The following is a 19,272-nucleotide window of genomic DNA, read 5'->3' as shown; positions in this document are numbered from 1 at the left end:
CCAGTGCTGGGCCCGGGAAGGCTGCCATCAGCCCTGCCCAGGGCAGGACGGGGTCCCTCAGGCCGGCAGCATGTGCCTGTTGAAAGGCGTTTGAAAGCCATCTCCCCAACTGCGGCTGGCCCTAGTGCTTTCCCTGATTTTGAGGAGGCACCTCAGATCTATGTAGGCAGCGGACTCTCTCACATGCTAGTTTTAAAACTGCCTCCCTGGACCTCCCACCCCTGAGTCTGTGCCTTTGCTCTTTGCAACGAAGACAGAAGAGGGCCTCACACTGGGAGCATCCGGGGTGCTGGCGGGTGGTATTTTGGGCTCAGGCTGCTGCAAACCAGCTCCTCCTTTGGACCTCCAGTTAGAGGTGGTGTGGGGGGCAGGAGCATGGGGCAAAGCCATCTCGGCTGGTCTGTGCCATTGTGTGTGTTGTCTCTGGGACTCCGCTGACAGTCGGGCCCCCCGAAGAGAAGTTGCGTGGGGAGAGTGTTCTGTGCCTCTGTGGTGCTGTGAGGGGTTGAGATGGCAGCCAGCTGGAGAAGGCTGTTAGCGAAAAGCATGGGGCAGCATCAGAGGACACCCGGGCCAAACCCTCCATCTGCACGATGAGAGACCCAGGCCTGAGGACAGTGGGTTTGGGGGTCACAGAGCCCACTCCTACCAGAGCCCGCAGGGCTACTCGGTTGCTGTCCACGTTGCTACCTCCACCTTCAGACCTGCTCCAGCTCTGGCCACTCGGCCCGGGCTCCCACCACGGGGCTTGCTGTTATGTCAGAGCTGGAGCAGGGCTGGCTTGAGGGTGGGGTGTCTGTGAGCCCTGCTCCGAAATTGAGAACAGAAGCCTGGGAGCCAGAGAGAGGGTCACTCCCCCTCATGGTCCCTGAATCCGAGGCCAGTTACATCTTTTTCATTTCCCTTTGCCCTTCCTAGCCGGCCCAGGGGAGGCTTTCACTCTAGGAAGGAAATAGTTCTCAGAGTAATTGCGACTGGAATGGTGTTAGTAATCTCTCCGCACGCACAGGGGCTTGGCAGCCATGGAGGCTAACCAGGGTATGGCCAAGGCTCTCCACCCTGGCTCCCTCTGCAGCCCTGCAGGTCTGATGCCACTCAGAGTCTTCCCCAAGGCTGGACTGCAGCTCTTCCTCAGCTTCTGCCAGCCACCCTGTCCTCCAAGTCAGAGGCGTCTAGGGAGGTACCCACGTGTCCCCAGAGGCCTCTGCATCCAGAAACACTCAAGATGGCGTCCAGGGCTCACCAACACGGGCTGCTTTGCTGTGAGCTTTCTGCTCTGGGCTGGGGGGGCCTCGTAGCCTCAGGAACATCCCAAGGGCAGGAGCAGTTTGTACTGTGGTCTTTTCTTTTCCGCCTGAAAGCAGGAGCCCCCTATTGATGCGATTTTTTTTTTAAATATATTTTTTATTGATTTTACACAGAGAGAAATTGAGAGGGATAGAGAGTTAGAAACGTCGATGAGAGAGAAACATCAACCAGCTGCCTCTTGTCCACCTCCAACTGGGGATGTGCCCGCAACCAATGTACATGCCCTTGACCGGAATCGAACCTGGGACCTTTTAGTCCGCAGGCCAACACTCTATCCACTGAGCCAAACTGGTTTCGGCTATTGATGTGATTTTTTTACACAAGCAGGAATTTTGCATCTGGGGAGAGTGGAAGGGCTCTGCCTGGCTGGTTGGCTGAGACATGGAACCAAAAGGTCTGTGAGTGGAATGGAAATGCCAGCCTCCCTTGGTTTCAGGTAGAGGAAGGAATTCAAAGTATTGATGCAAGAAACATCCAAACCCGTGGGGAATTTTAATGAGTTTATTTGAGCCAAACTGATGACATTTGCCAGGAAGCAAAATCTCAACGCATTGAGCAAAATGCTCTGTAGAATGGCAGTTTTACAGCTTATTTTATACATTAGAATAAAAAGGGAAGATGTGAGGAGGGAGCAGGGAAATCTCTGACACTGGGTACAATGAGAAGGCAAGTGCTTTTGCATGGTGGGTACAGGATAGTTCACAATGAATGTTTACAGCACATGGAGATAGTATTTGGGCAACAGAAGGACCATGAGAGGTTCTGTGGTCTCACACTCTGGTGCAGTGGGTGTGCCCTGAGGCGTCTGAGAAGGAGATGACAGCTGATGGTCTAAGGGTCTGCTATCTTAGATGCACAAAGACAATAGACTGGCTCACTTATGGTGAAGATGGACCATTGTCAGGAACTACAGGCCATGATCCACTTTTAGGGCTTTTAGGTTGGAGAAAACAGAAGAGGGAAGAATCTATAGGGTTGGATAAACAGTAAGGAACAGACACATAGCTCTTTTACAAGGTGGTGCAGGACAGCTAACAGTCAACAATAGTGTGATAACAATAACAATGGGGGATTAGTGGTCTCTGCTCTGTGCAATGGTTGTGCCGCAGGAATCCGGGGATGGGGGGTGGGGAGAGGATTACCTCAACATTCCAAAAGGTAGATGCAAAGACAATAGACGGGCTCCGTTAAGGTAAAGACTGACCTTCCCGGGAAGATACTGGCCTAGGAAATGACTACCTTCCAGGACCTGCTTTTAGCTAGAAAGTTAATTTCGGTCTGTCTGGTTACTTTACAGTGGATCGCAGACCTCCCCTGAGCTTGTCAGGTTTATATGTGGCCCTTTCCATCCACACCTACTTCCAAAGTGTGTAATTGGAACAGACGTGCTCAGCAGCTGGCAGAATTCCTGGGAAAGCAGGGTTCCCCTTGGCTGGGAGGGAGCCAGCAGGACTTTTTATTTTTAATTGAATCAGTCCAGCCATAGAATGGACAGTTCTCTCTCAGGCAGGCTTCCCATCCATGCCAGTGGCTCTCCCCTGAGTCCCGTCCCTCTCCAATCCCTGGGCCTGGAGTGGCTGCCCACCCATCCTCCCCAGCGCTTCTCTGCACCCTCTGGGGCCTGTTGGGGGTGAATTGTGGGGGAGGGGTGGGTGCTGCCCGCTGGGAGCCTGTGGAGGGTCAGAGTGCATTGCTGTGAGCTGATGTAAGAGGGCGGCCGGGCTGCCTGGGAAGGTGGCAGCATTCAGCACGTCTGTTCCTGGCAGAGCTGCTGTTTCCTGAAAGCTGAGAGGAAGGATTCTCCCAGCCCTGCGAGCTGGCCAATCCTCGTGCCGCTGACCCCCCCCCTACCCCCCCCCCCCCCGCCCGAGCGTGCTCTCTTTCCCCCTGTGGGGGTGTCACAGGGAACACGCCGGAGGCTGAGGCTCCAAGTGCAGGGCCTGCAGGAAGTGGGGAGGGGCAGAGGTTCCCGGAATTATCAACAGTCCCCCTGGGTGGCTGCCGCTCTGCTGAGCACACTTCCAGAACTTTCCCGGACAGTCCTTGTTTCAAAGATTCCGTGTCATCGCTCCCACACGCATACTAGAATTGTTACAAGTCTCAGTTTTTGGTTAAGGAGAGATCCTGGTGGTGGCCGTAGGGTTTTTCCTCCCTCTGTGTTCACATCCCATCCACCGGGAGACAAAGCAGAAACTCCCAGGCCTGCCGGGCCCGCAGGGACAGGACCTCGCTCTGTCCCCTCCCCTCCGGGGGCCAGGCCGCCCGGGGCCCCTCTGAGCAGCCAGCACACATGCAGTCTGGCCCTCTGCCGTCTCCCTGGGCTCTGGCGAGCTGGGACGAGCACACGGACCCCGCTGAGCGAGGACAGTGTGGGAGGACAGGGGTCCTCTCGGTCCTCCGCCTTCACAAACCCTGCCTCTGTCCCTACAGCCACCCTCTCTCCTCTCTTCCTCTTCCGCTTCACCAGTTCAGTCTTATTTATTTATCTTACAAACACGTATGTAGCCCTTCCAATGTGTTGGTCCTGGGTGCTCACTTAATTTTTCTAACCGTCTTACTGAGCGGATCCTAATGCTACTTCTAACTTGGAGATGGGGAAACCGGGGCGCAGTACCCTGTCTGTTAACCAATTCCTTACTCACGGATAGTTACTGTTTTTAGAAAAAGCTCGGACCCCCTTGCCTGCCTTCCAGAAAAAGGGGCTGCGGGTAAGATCCTGCCTAGGACTAGGACAAGGGGTGGAGACAAGCAGCCTCACTGGGCCCGGGTGAAGGACTGATGAGGTCTGTGGCTGAGTTTCGTCACCTGCCTGTCCGGCCCTCTGCAGAATGTTCGCCGCCCGGAAGAAGCCGCGCTACTGGCGGTTCTCCATGGACTGCTCGGGCACCGAGGCCCACGTCTCCAGCTGCAGGCTGGGCACGCAGGTGACGCGGGACCCCGTGAAGAACGTCACCTGCGAGAATGGGCTGCCGGCCGTGGTGAGCTGCGTGCCCGGCCAGGTCTTCAGCCCCGACGGACCTTCGAGATTCCGGAAGGCCTACAAGCCAGAGGTGAGGATGGGCAGGAGTCTGGCCACTGGGTGCCTGGGGTGTTGGGATGGTGGTGGCGGTTAAGGGAACAGATGGGGATCCCCAGGAGAGAGGGAGGAGAGCCAGCCCAACGCAGACCCCGTTTCCCAGAAGTCAAGGCCGACAGCCACCTCCAGGAGTGACAAGCAGCTGGGCCCCTGCCCCCAATCATTAGCACCCCTCCCACCACCGCCACCCCACTCTGAGACCCAAGTCCCTGCTGAGACAAATCCCAGGCGAGCCGAGGGCCTGATTATCCAGATGGTGCTTCTGCACAGTCCCCGGAGGACAGAATGCTTTAGGTTAGTGGTCGGCAAACTCATTAGTCAACGGAACCAAATATCAACAGTTCAACAATTGAAATTTCTTTTGAGAGCCAAATGTTTTAAACTTAAACTTCTTCTAATGCCACTTCTTCAAAATAGACTGGCTCAGGCCGTGGTAGTTTGTGGAAGAGCCACACTCAAGGGGCCAAAGAGCCGCATGTGGCTTGCGAGCTGCAGTTTTCTAACCACGACTCTAGGGCTTTGGAAACACGCCACATACAACCCTCAGAAGCACGTGACACGAGCTACAAAGGTTTCCAAGCATGTTTTGGTTCATTTTGCAACAGAAAGGATTAAAATTTTAAAAAGCTGTCACAAAGATAGGAAATGAAAACCTGCCATTAGCATGCGTATGTTTGTGCACCAGCACCTGTGAGTGTGTGAGTGTGTGAGTGTGAGTGTGTGTGTGTGTGTGTGTGTGCACGCATGTGCGTGTGCATAAGTGTGTGAGTGTGTCCAGAGATGGAAGTGGGGAGGGGTGGTAGTTCTCAGAATTACCAACAGTCCTCCTGGGTAGTTCTATGAGCAAGACACATAGCTGCTCATACAAATGAACATCCCATTTCAACTGACTGGTTTCCCGGGACAAGAGAACTGTCCCAAACAGGGCAGCGTGGCGCTTCTCTGAGGAAGAGAGAGTGCACTTCTACTTCCCTGGAGAACCCGGGAGACTTGCCTTGCTTCTGCTCTTCTTTCTTCATGGGTCCCGGGACGTGCATGTCCACGGGGACCGGGGTGGGCACAGTGGGTGGGAAATGCACATGCAGGAGGAGAGGGTGGAAACGAGCACTGAGCCCTTAGTAGGGAATGGTTCCCTGCGCCAGATCTAACCTTGGAACTTAGGAATTCGGCGGCTGGACAGGGGTGAGTTCCCGGCCAGCTCTGACCACGGCAGGGGCAGGAGGAGGGGAAAGGTCATGATGAGGGCAGATGGTGTGTCCAGGCAGTGGGGCCAGAGCAGACCCTCCCAAACCTGGCGGGTTTTGTTGATCGAGGCAGCTTCAATCCCTCCTCTTCTCCTCTCCTTACCCCCGTGTCTGTCCCCTCTCCTTGCCCCCCTTCTCTCCCCTTCACCCTCTCCCATGGCCCCTCCCCACCAACATCAGTGACCCGCTTTGGGAAAGAGGGTAACAACACATCCACCCCAAAAGGGAAACCAGGACCAAAGACAATAAAGCATACTGGGGTCCCTCCCACACCGGGCCCCGCCCACACCCGGGCCCCGCCCACACCGGGCCCCGCCCACACGGGGGTGGTGTGTTGCAGCCCAACATCAACCAGAGGGCCCCGCACAGGGGCCTCCAAAGTGTACAAGCCTGACCATGACACCTGATCAGTGCCAGCGCCCCCGCCCTCTGCTGTCCCCTCCACACCCCCACTTGGGCCCCTGCCATGCGATTTGATGGCCACATCCTTTGAGTGGCCTCAGCATGAGCCTCTGAGCTTTCCTGGTGTGCCCGATCCCAGGCCCTACTGTTTGGAAATTCCTCTGACTGTGCGGTTTAAAGCAGATGAATCAAGTCCATTCCAAACCAATTAAAAAAGCAAAAAGCAAGGGAGCCTGACATCACTTTTTCCCTTGGTTCCTCGCTCTCCTCCAGGCCCGCTGACTCGGCCTGGCCACTGAGGTTGCTGGCGCTCGGCCTCCGCTGAGCGTGGGTCAGGGATGGCCCGCTCCATGGGAAGGGGGCTGGCATCCAGCCAGACAGCTTGGGAAGGAGCTGGGAGAAGGGAGGGTCCTAGGCCGCAGGAAACAGGCTGGAGCCAGCAGTTACTTGTTTTGCTAAAATCAGAGCTCCTGAAGCCAGTGGGCATTTTGCACCCACCCCATCCCATTTTTTGTCTCCTGAGCAGTCCCTGAGAGCTGTCACAGCACCCCACCCTGCCATGGCAGCCATGAGGCGCAGGTAGTGGGGGAGAGAGATGTGACCGAGTGGGAACCTCGGCTGGAGGATGGAGACCCGGGTTTCGTCTGATCCCTGGGCCCTCAAGGTGGCTGGTGTATATGTGAATGTTTAAAAACCTCTACCTCCAACCCTGGCCTGGTGGCTCAGTGGGCTGGGTATTGTCCCATGCACCAAAAGGTTGCTGGTTCGATTCTGGGTCAGGGAACATACCCAAGTAAGGGGAATGCAGGAGGCAATTGATGTTCAGCTCTCACATCAATGTTTCTCTCTCTCTCTCTTTCTCTCTCTCTCTCTCTCTCTCTCTCTCTCTCTCTCTCTGTCTCTCTGTCTCTTTTCTTCTCCCTTACTCTCTTTTTAAAATCAATTTTTTAGGAAAATTTTTAAAAAACACCACTCCAACCAGGCCTGCTTTGCCTGGGCCATCGGTGGGGTGGGGATGGGGTGAAGGGAGCCCCGGGTTGAGGATTACACAAGCCAGAGTAGAACAATGACTGTTCTGATCCAACACACATGGGACAGCTGCACAGTCACCCCTTACTCCCTTGGTGTTGAATCAAATGAGAATCAATAGAATCAAACCCCGAAGCCTTTGGGGTCCCCCACTCCAACACACATGTACAGGTACACACATGCATGCACACCCAAGGATGCACAGAAGCAGATGCAGACACAGGTGTGTGGCAGATGGAGTCAGGTGACCAGGCTCCCTTCGTGTAAGGTGCGGTCCAGTGGGTAGAGACGCTGGTGGAGAGGGGCTCTGACTCCTGTGCAATGAAGCAGGCCCCATAGGAGATCAGGCTTCCAGGCTGTAGTGAGCGTCAGGGGTGTTTCATCTGTAACTGCCCAGCCTGTCTGCACCTTCCAAAGAGTGGGGCCTCTGGGACCGGAGTGGGGTCAGGCCTGAGAGGTGGCCAGGCAGGCCCGGTTTTACAGGGCTGTTAGGTGGAATGACATCCACCTGGGGTCTGCGGACTTGAGGGTAGGAGCTTCCTTCTGTAGCTCGAATGCTTGAGGTTCTGGGTGGAGGGCAGTGCTGGTGGTAAGGTCCTTGAGCCAGGCATGGGTTGGGGAACAAGCTGATGAGGGTCCTGCTGGGCTCCCCAGAGGCCCAGGACTAAAGCGCCATAAGAGACTGCCAAGCAGAGCGACCTTGCAGAGTGAGTGTCCCGGCCACACACACACACACCAGTTTTAGCTCCTGGGCCCGGTGCCTGGGCTGGGGGTGGGCAGTTGGGAAGGGAGCGGGTGGGCACTGAGCGCCTGCTGAATGTGCACCAGCCTCTTCACTCATCAGAATCGTGTGTCTCTTCAGCAGCCCCTGGTGCGGCTGAGAGGTGGTGCCAACATCGGGGAGGGCCGCGTGGAGGTGCTCAAGAATGGCGAGTGGGGTACCATCTGCGATGACAAGTGGGACCTGGTGTCTGCTAGCGTGGTCTGCCGAGAGCTGGGCTTTGGGAGCGCCAAAGAGGCCATCACGGGCTCCCGGCTGGGGCAAGGTAAGGAGCGGGGGCCGTGCGAAGGCCTCTGTCCCCGGAGACCATGGCTGCTGGAGCTTCCCATGCTCTCCCTGCATCTCCTCCCGCCCCCAGTAGCTGCTTCTCTTAGAGACTCTCAGGCCTCTCCCTGGGTAGTCAGAGCTGGAAGGGCCTCAGGGAACACCCAGTCCCCACGTTCCGGATTTGGAAGCTGAAGCCCAAAGGAGGGAGATGAGACAGCATATTAGCAGTCAATGAGTAACGGGGCTCTCCCAACCCCTAACCCAGGGCTCCCACTGCCTTGCTGAGCACCTGGAAATCTTGGGAGGGTCCTCCAGGAGAGGGCCACAGAGTTCAGGCTGTGGACCCCCCCCCGGGGCACAAAGGAACCCCCATGACTCTTCCACTCCGGCACAGCCCCGCAAAGCTCTCCCTGGGAACGTGATGCCCCTCTCCGATGTCATGGGATGCTAAGGAGAGGGGCCTGGTTTTTATTAAGTGTCCTGAACAAATGTTCCGTTTGAGCAAAGAACAAAACACAAGGGACTCTCGAGCTGAGAGCAATGTTGTGGACGTGACATGACAACACAACAGAGAGCGTCCTTCCCGCCCGGCCAGGAAGGCCACTGACCCGTGCGAGCCCCGGGTCTTCGGAAGGAGGCTCTCCACCCAGACACTGCAGCCCAGTGTGCCCGGCCTCTCCGGGGAACTGTGGGCTGGGCTGGGAAAGCCGCCCTGGGTGCAGACCAGCTGGGCGGTGCAGGGTATGTACCTGGGCTGGAGGGCCCAGGAGGGGGAAGAATGGGCTGGGAACGGGGAGAGCATGGACGGGGAGGGGGAAGAATGGGCGGGGAGTGGGGAACATGGGCGGGGAGGAGGTGTGTGCTGTCCTGACCAGAGAGGATGTTTCCAGGCTGTCAGACATAGGGTCATTGCCCCACAGAAAGGAATGCAGTGAGGTCATGGATCCCAGCCCCGAGGAAATAATAGCAAATAATGGTTTGGGAGGCAGCACTGCTGGAGGGGAGCTCAGGCTGTCTACTCCGAACAATGAGGAATTTGGGGCTCTGGAGAACAGCCCGAGATCATCCCATAGTTAATGGTAGAGGAAAACTGAAACCCCAGTCCTCTGACTCAGAGTTGGGCCTTCCCCTTTGCAACAAGTCCTGCTCACTTTCAGAACACCCTCTGCCGGCACTCTCCAATCTCTGCAAACTTCCTGGGCGGGCACTGAAATTTGGGGTCTAGGGTGGACTTTAATGGTTGTGTGACTTCTCCTCCTTCCCGGTTATGGGCTTGCCTTAAATCTCGCATATTTAGCACAGAGCATTTTCCTGGCTGGCTGATGTGATGGTTTGTGCTCTCCCAAGGCCAACAGGGCAGAGGCCGCGCTGGTTTTGAGGAATAAACAGGCACTGGGGAACATAAACATTCCCTGTCTCCCGGGTATGTGCTGTTTGACCCAATTACTCCGCTGCCTGGAGCCTCCAAAGGCTCCCAAGGGCTGCAGGCCTCTGGGAGAATGAGATGTTTGCCCTTTATGATGCATGAAAGAACCCGTGGATGATTTACTATCTGTTGCCACACTGGGTGGGGTCAGCTCTGCTGGGCAGAAAGAGAAAAGTCCACATTCAGTGTCAGGTCACAGGGCAGATGGGGTCATTCCTGGCTCCGGCTGGTAGAGCAAGTGACCACACCCAAGTGAGGGCAGTGAAAGGGTGGCCACTGCAAATCCCCGTCCCAGCCCTGCCCCTGCTTGCACGGTGACTCTGCGTGGCCTTCTGGGCCTCAGAGTTCTTCCTGGATGTATGTCTGAGGAGATGTCTGACTCCAGCCTCCTGTGATCCCCTGACACTTGTGCTTCTGGCCAGCATGCACGTCAGGTCAGAGTCGGGCACTGCGCTTTGTGGTGCGGGACCTTCGGCACGCAGACCGCATTCACTTCCAGCTATCTATGCATCCGCCAGCACCCATGATTGAGTGCTGCATGCAGGGAGGGCCTCTGTCTTTTATCTCTGTGTCCTTAGTGCCCAGTCTGTCCCAGCTTGCAGTGCTCCGGGAATGTTGATTTTATCAAGAGTGAATGAATGGATAAATGAATAAGTTCCGGTTGCACATGTAGGGCCAGCTGAACTACATAGTAAAGAAGTTTACACATGCAAGACTGGCATTGTTGCCCTAGCCAGTTTGTCTCAGTGGATAGAGCTTCCTCCTACACAGGTTCGATTCTGGCCAAGGGCAAATGCCTGGGTTGAGAGCTCAATCCCCAGTAGGGGGCGTGCAGGAGGCAGCCATTCAATGATCCTCTCTTATCATTGATGTTTCTATCTCTCTCTACCTCTTCCTTCCTCTCTGAAATCAATAAAGAAATATATATTTTTAAAAAGACTCGCATTGTCCAATAATAGAAATATTTTGCAAGCCAATTACCTAATTTAACATTTTCTAGACATAATTTTAAATTTTCTAGTAGCCACATAAAATAAATAAGTAAACAAACAAATAAGAAGTAGGAAAGCCCTGGCCAGTGTGGTTCAGTGGGTTGGACATTGTCCCATCCATCAAAACATTGTCAGTTTGATTCCCAGTCAGGGCACATGCCTGGGTTGCAAGCTCAGTGCTCAGTGGGGAGCGTGCTGGAGGCAGCTGATCAATGTTTTACTCCCACATTGATTTTTCTTTCTTCCTTCCCCTCTTTCTCTCTCTTTTTTTTTTTTAATATATATTTTATTGATTTTTATACAGAGAGGAAGGGAGAGAGATAGAGAGTTAGAAACATCAATGAGAGAGAGTCATTGATCAGCTGCCTCTTGCACACCCCCTACTGGGGATATGCCCGCAACCAAGGTACATGCCCTTGACCAGAATCGAACCCGGGACCCTACAGTCCCCAAGCCAACGCTCTATCCATTGAGCCAAACCGGTCCTGGCTTCCTTTCCCTCTTTCTCTCTCTTTCTAAAAAAAAAAAATTTAAAAAAAATATTAACAAAAAGGTGAATTAATTTTAATAATATATTTTCTTTACCTAGAACACATGACGTATTTTTATTTCAACATGAAATCAATGTAAATGTTATTAATGAAATAGTTGACATTTCGTGTACCAACTCCTTGAACTCCAGGGTGTTGTGTACACTTACAGTACATCTCAGCCTGCACTGGCCACAGTCCAAGTGCTACTGCATTAGACAGGGAAGCTCTACATCAGCGATTTTCAACCACTGTACTATAAGAATTTTTAAAACGTGCGATACCTGACTATTGAGTCAGGATCACTGGCCTCTTTTCCCTTAGATCAGTGGTTGGCGAACTCATTAGTCAACAGAGCCACAGTTTGCTGACCACTGACTTAGATTATCAAGTAAAACAGTGACAACCACCAACACAACAATAGCAGTCCAATGTGAATGAATCAAAATTTATACATTTTGTCTGATTGGCGAAAAATATAATACATTTTTTGTAAGCCTCAGAATTTTAGTAATTAGTTTATGTGTACCATGAGATGAAAAGGTTGAAAAATCACTGCTCTAGAGCTTTAAAACCCTTTGCTTGCAATGCCCTATCAGAAAGACATGTGATCATGTATGCCATACACATAAAGCTGAAATAAAACTTTGTGAAGCAATGCTAACCTTTACAACATGCAAAACACTGCTGTGTCCTCTGCTCTTCTTCTGGGCTCTTAAAAGGGTGATTGCAACCTGCAGAGTTGTTTGTGGATCCGGAGCCCATACCTGGCCCCCTGTAGTCACCTGGGGCCAGGGCTTGTACAAGAAGGAAGAGCAGAGCCAAGATGGATGTGGGGAGCCATTCAGGGTACAGTCCAGAGCCCAGGAATAAGCAAAAGCTGGGGATCAGGATGCAGGTCAAACCTAGGTCAACAAGAGAAGCCAGGAGCCTCGGACCCCACTGGCTGTGCTGCAGCTGCACACCCAGTCAGTGCCTTCCATTGACACCTCCTGTCCTGCCCAGCCCACCTCAGGACTGGGTGGTGCAGAAAAAAAAAGGGTGATAAGCACTGGTTTTCCCAGCTCGGTGCTCTGCCTGGTGCCCCATGAATATGCATGCTGCAGGAAAGCGGGCTCTGATCGCTGGGCCTCGGCCCCCAGCCTTTGAGAAAGCCATGTAAGTTTACATCAGTGAGGCCAGAAAAAGACTAAACAGATGTTAGTTGGAGTCTAAAGCATGCTAAGTTCTTGTGTTAATATTTCCCCTAGAGTCTAGCAATCCACAAACACTCATTGAGTAGTATTTGGGCTGCACGGTGCAATGGAGAATTTACTTATTCCATAATTACTTGTAGTAATTGTTTCTGTTCTCTAGGAGCTCATCTCAAGTGGAGAAAATGATATAACCCCAGAGATAACTTACACTAACAAAGAGGTGATGACATGTAAGAGCTAATGCTAAAGCTCTAGCCGGTTTGGCTCAGTGGACAGAGTGTCGGCGGCGGACTGAAGGGTCTTGGGTTCCATTCCAGTCAAGGGCATGTACCTCAGTTGCAGACTTGATTCCCCGGCCCTATTTGGAACATATGCGGGGGCAACCAATTGATGTGTCTCTCTCACATCGATGTTTCTCTGTCTTTCTGTCTCTCCCCTTCCCTTTCACTCTCTCTGAAAAATCAATGGAGAAAATAATCCTCTAGTTAGGATTAACAAAATAATATACTAGTAATAATAATGAAAATAATACCTACCATTGGACCAGTTACTTAATCTTTCATCTCCAGTTTCCTCATTTTATTGGGTTATTGTGATGATTAAATGATTTAATAGAAGCAATGTGTATAGGACAGAATCCAGCACAGAGTAAGTGCTCAAATATTAGATATCTTCATCACCACCATCATCATCATCACTGCCTTTCTCATCACCACCACCACCACCATTATTATACCATTACCATTACCACCACCATCATTATACCATTACCATCATCATCACCACCATCATCATGATCCTCATAATCATCAAACAAGGTCTGCCTGATCTAACTGGAGTCCCAGGTTGCTGCCCATTTCTAAGCCCATCTTAATTCATGAGCTGTGGACTCCACTTGCTTCAGGACCCCTGTTTGGGATTTCTATTTTATGTCTTTTCACTCTGAGTCTTTGGATGCTTCCAGCCATAGTGACAGATGTGATTTTTGTAAATTTTGTAAAATTCCAGCGAATTGTAGGCTTCATCACTTACGAATTTCCAAGGAAATAGAACTTGGCTTTTATAACATGGATTGCTCTTACAAGTTAATTTTTGGCCTCAGTGAGCCTAGATACTGGTGTCTTCAGACCCCGTGGCACAGCCAACGGCCCTTCCTTTAGGTTCAAAACATAGATAGGACCTGGCCGGGTGGCTCAGTTGGTTGGAGTGTCATCCTATACACCAAAAGGTTTAGGGTTCGATTCCAGGTCAGGGCATCCCATACACCATAGGTTGTGGGTTTGACTCACATGTGTATGGGAGGCAACCGATTGATGTTTCTTTCTCCTTTTGATGTTTTCTCTCACATTCACTTTCTCTCTAAAATCAATAAAACATATCCTTAGGTGAGAATTTTTTTTAAAAATCATAGGTAGTCACCTCCATCGCTCATATTATGTCCTTGCATAAGTGTCTGCCTCCCCCACAAACTAACTGAGCACTTCATGGCAGGGGTCTGCCTTCTTCATGTATGAGTCCCAACACCTAGCACAGAGGCCAACATCCAAGTCCTCAGTGGAGTCAACATCCATCCAGACACTATTTGCAGCACTTCTTATCTGCCGGGACCTGGCTGAGAATACAAAAGGAACACAGAGACTGGCTCGGTGGTTGAGCATCGACCTAGGAACCAGGAGGTTACAGTTCGATTCCTGGTCAGTTGTGGGCTCAATCCCAGTAGGGGGTGTGCAGGAGGTGGCTGATCTATGATTCTCTCTCATCATTGACGTGTCTATCTCTCCCTCTCCCTTCCTCTCTGAAATCAATTTAATATAAAAAGAAACTAAAGGAACACAGGCATGGTGCCTGCTCTTGTGGGCCCTCTGGCCTATTGGGGAGACAGACAATCATTGAACAGAGAGCCATGTGAATGAACGTGTAGCAGAGTGCTCAGTGGGAGGCTCCCTGAGAAGACCCAGCTTAGATGGGGTCTGAAAGGCTTCTCCAAAGAAATGGCATTGAGGCTGAGCCCTGAGAGATGAGCAGGAATGAACTGCTGAGGACTGGGAGGAAGACAGTCCAGGCAGGGGGTCCATGCAGAGAGAGACACTTGGCTCAGGAGACCAGATGGCTGAGGACGGGGAGCTGGCAGAGCCAGAAGGCTAAGTGGAGGTCAGATTCCATAGGGCCTGGTAGGCCATCTGGGGGAGGCAGGCCCTTAACATAAAGACCCAACATAATGTGGTAAAAGATGGAGGTGGCTGCCTATGACTGTGGATTTTACCATCAGGGCAGTGAGAAGCTACTGCAGGGATTTAAGACGAGACGTGACATAATTCCATTTGCATTAGAAAATCTCTTGGGCTACCATGTGGAAAATACTTTGGAATAAACAAACGGGAGGAAGACTAGAGACTATTGAATTCATCCAAATGGGAGATGGCAGGGTTGGACTAGTGTTGTAGCAAAAGTGAAAAAAACAAAAGCTTTGGGGGAGTGAACAGAATCTGGTAATGGATTGCTTTTGGTGAAAAAGAAGTCAGTACAGTACTAGAGAATAACCAGGAGGGTGGAGGGGCCTTTTCCTGGGAGGGGGAAGAGCTGGCGAGGAAACAGACTGGGGACAATCCTACTGTTGGCAATGGAAGCAGAACAACAGATGTTGCTCTCGAGAAATTCTGCCTGAAGGGGATGACAGTGATGGGCCAGAGGGAGGTGCAGAGGTCAGGGGAGGGTCATCGTAAAGATGGGAGGTTTTAGCGGGTGTTCCAGTGATGAGGGTCAAGAAGGTGGTGAAGATCAGGAGAGGGAGAAAGTCACAGACAGGCCAGGGGCCAAGATGGGAGTCGATGCAGCCCAAAGCTGGGAACAGTGGGCTTTGATCCATCACGATGAGTGGCTGAGCTGAGCTGAATGCTGGTCAGCCTGGGAATTCTTTTTCCCCAGCAGTGGGGAGCTTCCCCTTGTTATCTCTGCCTGTTTGAGAGCTTCCCGAACGCTCACCGTAGGTCAATTGCAGGATACTTCCATCACCCCCTTCAGCTCCACTCTCCACCTTTACCCATAAAATCCAGGGGCACATTTGGGTGTGGCCAGCAGGGAGCGCTGGCAGAGCCTGGAGGTGGGGAGAAGAGAGAGGCCAGCTATTTCTTCTCCCTGCAAGGTCCCTGTGGCCACCCAGTCCCTCAACCAAAGGTGACAGCTCTTCTCAGAGGCCCTTCCACACAGCTCCGCTCTCCTGGCTTCGATGTTGGCACCCTCCCCTCACTCCTGCAGGTCTAGGCTGGTGTCTGTGCCCAGTGCTAGTGGCCCCCGAGCACTGCACTGTCCTTTGGTCACTACACTCAGTTCATACCTTTAGTGTAAAAATGCATTTTTCTAAGTTTCTTCAGATCATCCAATTTGACCATGCTATCTCTTCCTAAAGGGACCCCGACTATGCAGCAAGAGTCACCCTTTCCAGGTTCATAAACGCATAGAAGATGAAAGTTGGGAAGGAAACCTCCATATCTTCTAGTTCGTCTCCTTCATTTAAGGGAGAAAACCAATATTCAGGAGGCTGAGCGAGTTGGCCAACGTCACACAAGTTAGCACAACCCTCATTAGCTCTTATGAGGGAAGAGGATCCCAAGACAAGAAGCAGTTCTCTGCAGTGAGGAAAGGCTGGGTCATTGAGCTGACTGTGGGAGGCAGTTGGGAGAGTTTTGAGGGTGGGAGAGAATTGTTCTGATTATCTGGGATTTTCTTGCAGAGACTTTCCTTCAGACGCTCACCGTGTTTATTTTCTTCTCCAGGGATAGGACCCATCCATCTCAACGAGATCGAGTGCACTGGGAATGAGAAGTCCATCATTGACTGCAAGTTCAATGCCGAGTCCCAGGGCTGCAACCACGAGGAGGATGCTGGTGTGAGATGTAATACCCCTGCCATGGGCCTCCAGAAGAAGGTGAGGGGACTGGGCACAGATGGGACCGTGTCATGTTTAGGTCCTTGAGGCTCCAGAAATTACAAACCCATTGGCCTCACGCTGAAGGTTTCTCGCAGGTGGTATGAGGGTACTCTGACAACGATCTCAGGAAGGTCTCGGGCTCTGCTGCATCACTATTCAGGGCATTGCCACCTAGCACTTGTAAATGTGCCAAAAAGAAAACATGTGCATAAGCACCACTGTCCTTGGTGGCAAACACTGAGCCACAACCTGCACTGGGCCTGGACGTGTGGTGTGATCGCAAGGCAGTCCCTTCTGAGGGACTCCAGGTCTACAGCACCTGTGACACCCTTGGCAGGGGCCCTTTCCAAGGGCCCAGAGGAGCCACATGGACAGCAGATCTGCAAATCACAGATATAAGCACAGCACAGTTAGTACATTGGGAATCAGAGGGAAAGAAAGGAAATCTTAACAGCATTAAGTCAGAGACACACCTTCCTGTCCTGAGATAGGACCTCAGAAACCTGCCTCAGTGTGTCTCCTGGCTCGGATGTCCTTGCCCACAGGAGTAGCCAACAGATTACCTCCTCTTTGCCAGGAGGGCTCTCCAATGTTACCAAAAGGCCCAGTGAAGCCTATTTGATGTTCCTCATTATGCCATGAGTGTGGTCGGGTCTGTGAATTAGCTGGTGGGTGGCACATTGGAAGAGCTTTCTGAGTGCATATTTTAAAATGAGCAAACATGGCCCTAGCTGGTTTGGCTCAGTGGATAGAGTGTCAGCCTGTGGACTGAAGGGTCCCAGGTTCAATTCCGGTCAAGGGCACATGCATGGGTTACAGGTTCAATCCCCAGAGCAGGAGGCAGCCAATCAATGATTCTCTCTCATCATTGATGTTTCTATCTCTCCCTCTCCCTTCCTCTCTGAAATCAGTAAAAATATACTTTTTTTAAAAAATGAGCAAACATGGACACATCGGGGTGCAGGACGGTTCCCCAGCTGGGCTCCTGCTCGGACAGTGATTCTTGACCTTGGCACCAGGATGCCAAAGGTGCTACTGAACTTGTGCAACTCATTGCCCAACAGCCAAAAATGGGCACCCTATAGCACTCGGCCAAGCCACACATCTGCTGGTGTATGAGCAGGAGTGTGGGCCACAGGGCCACAGCCCCACAGCTGCGGGAAGGCCGGCATCTCTGATTGCCCAGCAGCATTCTGATAGCCATAACAGAGCTGCAAATGCCGACTGCGCTGAGTCTGGCTTGCTGTGGCACCATTCACTTCAGACAGATTGGAGCTGGGTGGAGTGGGGAACGATCTGGGCCAAAGGAAGTGAAATTTTCCAGAACTCTTTTATGGTGGGAATTGCTGAGCCAGGTCCAGGGATGCCAGCAGAGGCACCAAACTCCCGGCACAAACAGCCCTCACCCTTTCAGGGACCCTCCAGGCTCTAGGAGGTGGCCCCTGAGCTCAAGTACAGAGTGTGGGAGAGTTTGACACCTAGATCTGCTGTTTCTGCCCCCTGGGAGGGAATGAAGATAGTCACCTCTGAATGAAATCCCTGTGAGCTGCATCAGTTCTTGCCACATCAGATGTGGCAAGGTCAGGCTTCTGCATGGCCAGCTTAGGGCCCCCAAAAGTACTGGCAACAACCAGATGTTATTGGTGTCCAGATTTTATTGGGCAGAATGATCGAGACTCCTGAGTTTTATCACTGTTAGTTTGCCGGGACTGGCAGAACAAAAATACCACAGACGTGTAAACAATAAAAATTTATGGTCTCATAGTTCTGGAGGCTGGAAGTCCAAGATCAAGGTGCTGGCAGGGGTGGTTTCTCCTGAGGCCTCCCTCCTGGCCTTTCAGTTCTCACTGTGTCCTCACGTGGCCTCTCCTCTGTGCTTGTGCATCCCTGGAGTCTCTCTCTCTTCTAGTAAGAGCACCCGGCAGGTTGGATTAGGGCCCCACCCATGTGACCTCATTTAACCTAATTGCCTCTGGAAAGGCTCTTCAAATACAGTTACATTAGGGATTAGCATATTAATTCAATATATGAATTAGGGGGAGGGGCACAAGTTAGTTTATAACAATCACTCACTAGCCAATTCTTTAATCTCTTTGAGGCTTCAGTTTGCCCTTCTAGAAATAAGGCCTCTTGCCTGTCTGAGCCTTTTCACCTGCTCTGAGGAGCATTTTTTTTTCCTTTCTTTTTTTAAAATATATTTTATTGATTTTTTTACAGAGAGGAAAGGAGAGGGATAGAGAGTTAGAAACATCGATGAGAGAGAATCATCGATCAGCTGCCTCTTGCACACCCCCTACGGGGGATGTGTCCGCAACCAAGGTACATGCCCTTGACCTGAATCAAACCTGGGACCTTTCAGTCCGCAGACTGACGCTCTATCCACTGAGCCAAACTGGTTTCGGCCATTTTTTTTTTTTTCCTGATGGGATTCCCAGCTGATAATGATCATTGCTAAGACAGTGCCTTAACATTTCTCGAGCACTTCCTGAGTGCCAGGCCCTGTCTGAGCACTGTCCGTGAGCTATCTCATGTCATTCATCTACTCAATAGCCCAGGGAGGTTAATGGAACATTGTGGCTGCCCTTAGCTGGTCGGTTTGCCGGCAGACCTATTTGATCTTGCAGGCCTTAAGTCCATGGCAGGAATTAAGACCTGTGCCCCGAGGGCCATGCTGAAGCTAAGGATTGGTCTGCTGTTGTGCTGTTGCTAAGGACTGTTGACCAGACAGTTTAATGTGCTGAGGATTCCTGCAGGTGTCATGCCTTATCCCAAAGGCGTGAATTGTTAGAAACATGAAGGGTAGCAAGGTACTGAATTTGGATTAAGGTTTGCATTTTTAGAACCCTTCCCCAAATGTCAGATCTCCCTGCTTGAGCTCATATAAGTTGATCCATGCTTTCATTCTGCAAAATTGATAATTTATTCATTCATTCCAAAAATAGTTGAGGAGTACCTAACATTCCTGAAGTGCTGCCTTTGATAATGATCACACAGGAAAACAGACAAAATCAGCTCTGTCCTTGGATCTTCTATTCTAGCAGAGGAGACAGGCCTTAAACAAATTGTAAGGTAGCTTAAGTATAACTGTCACAA

General features: G+C 51.8%; 1 protein-coding gene across 2 annotated transcripts in view; it reads left to right on the top strand.

Annotated features, from left to right (window-relative positions):
* Positions 1-19,272, top strand: part of LOXL2 (lysyl oxidase like 2) — a 95,071-nt gene that overhangs the window by 56,921 nt on the left and 18,878 nt on the right. The window contains exons 5-7 of one of the 2 annotated variants that reach the window (XM_084884447.1): positions 4,136-4,358; positions 7,925-8,105; positions 16,025-16,176. In XM_084884447.1, coding sequence (XP_084740573.1) covers positions 4,136-4,358; positions 7,925-8,105; positions 16,025-16,176 — 556 coding nt within the window. Of the gene's footprint in view, positions 1-4,135; positions 4,359-7,921; positions 8,106-16,024; positions 16,177-19,272 lie in introns of both variants that reach the window. The other variant, XM_084884446.1, reaches the window with a different exon arrangement.

The sequence above is a fragment of the Pipistrellus hanaki genome (genome assembly GCF_964339955.1).
Source record: "Pipistrellus hanaki genome assembly, chromosome: 5".
Lineage (NCBI taxonomy): Eukaryota > Metazoa > Chordata > Mammalia > Chiroptera > Vespertilionidae > Pipistrellus > Pipistrellus hanaki.
This window is presented reverse-complemented; position numbering and strand designations above follow the sequence as displayed.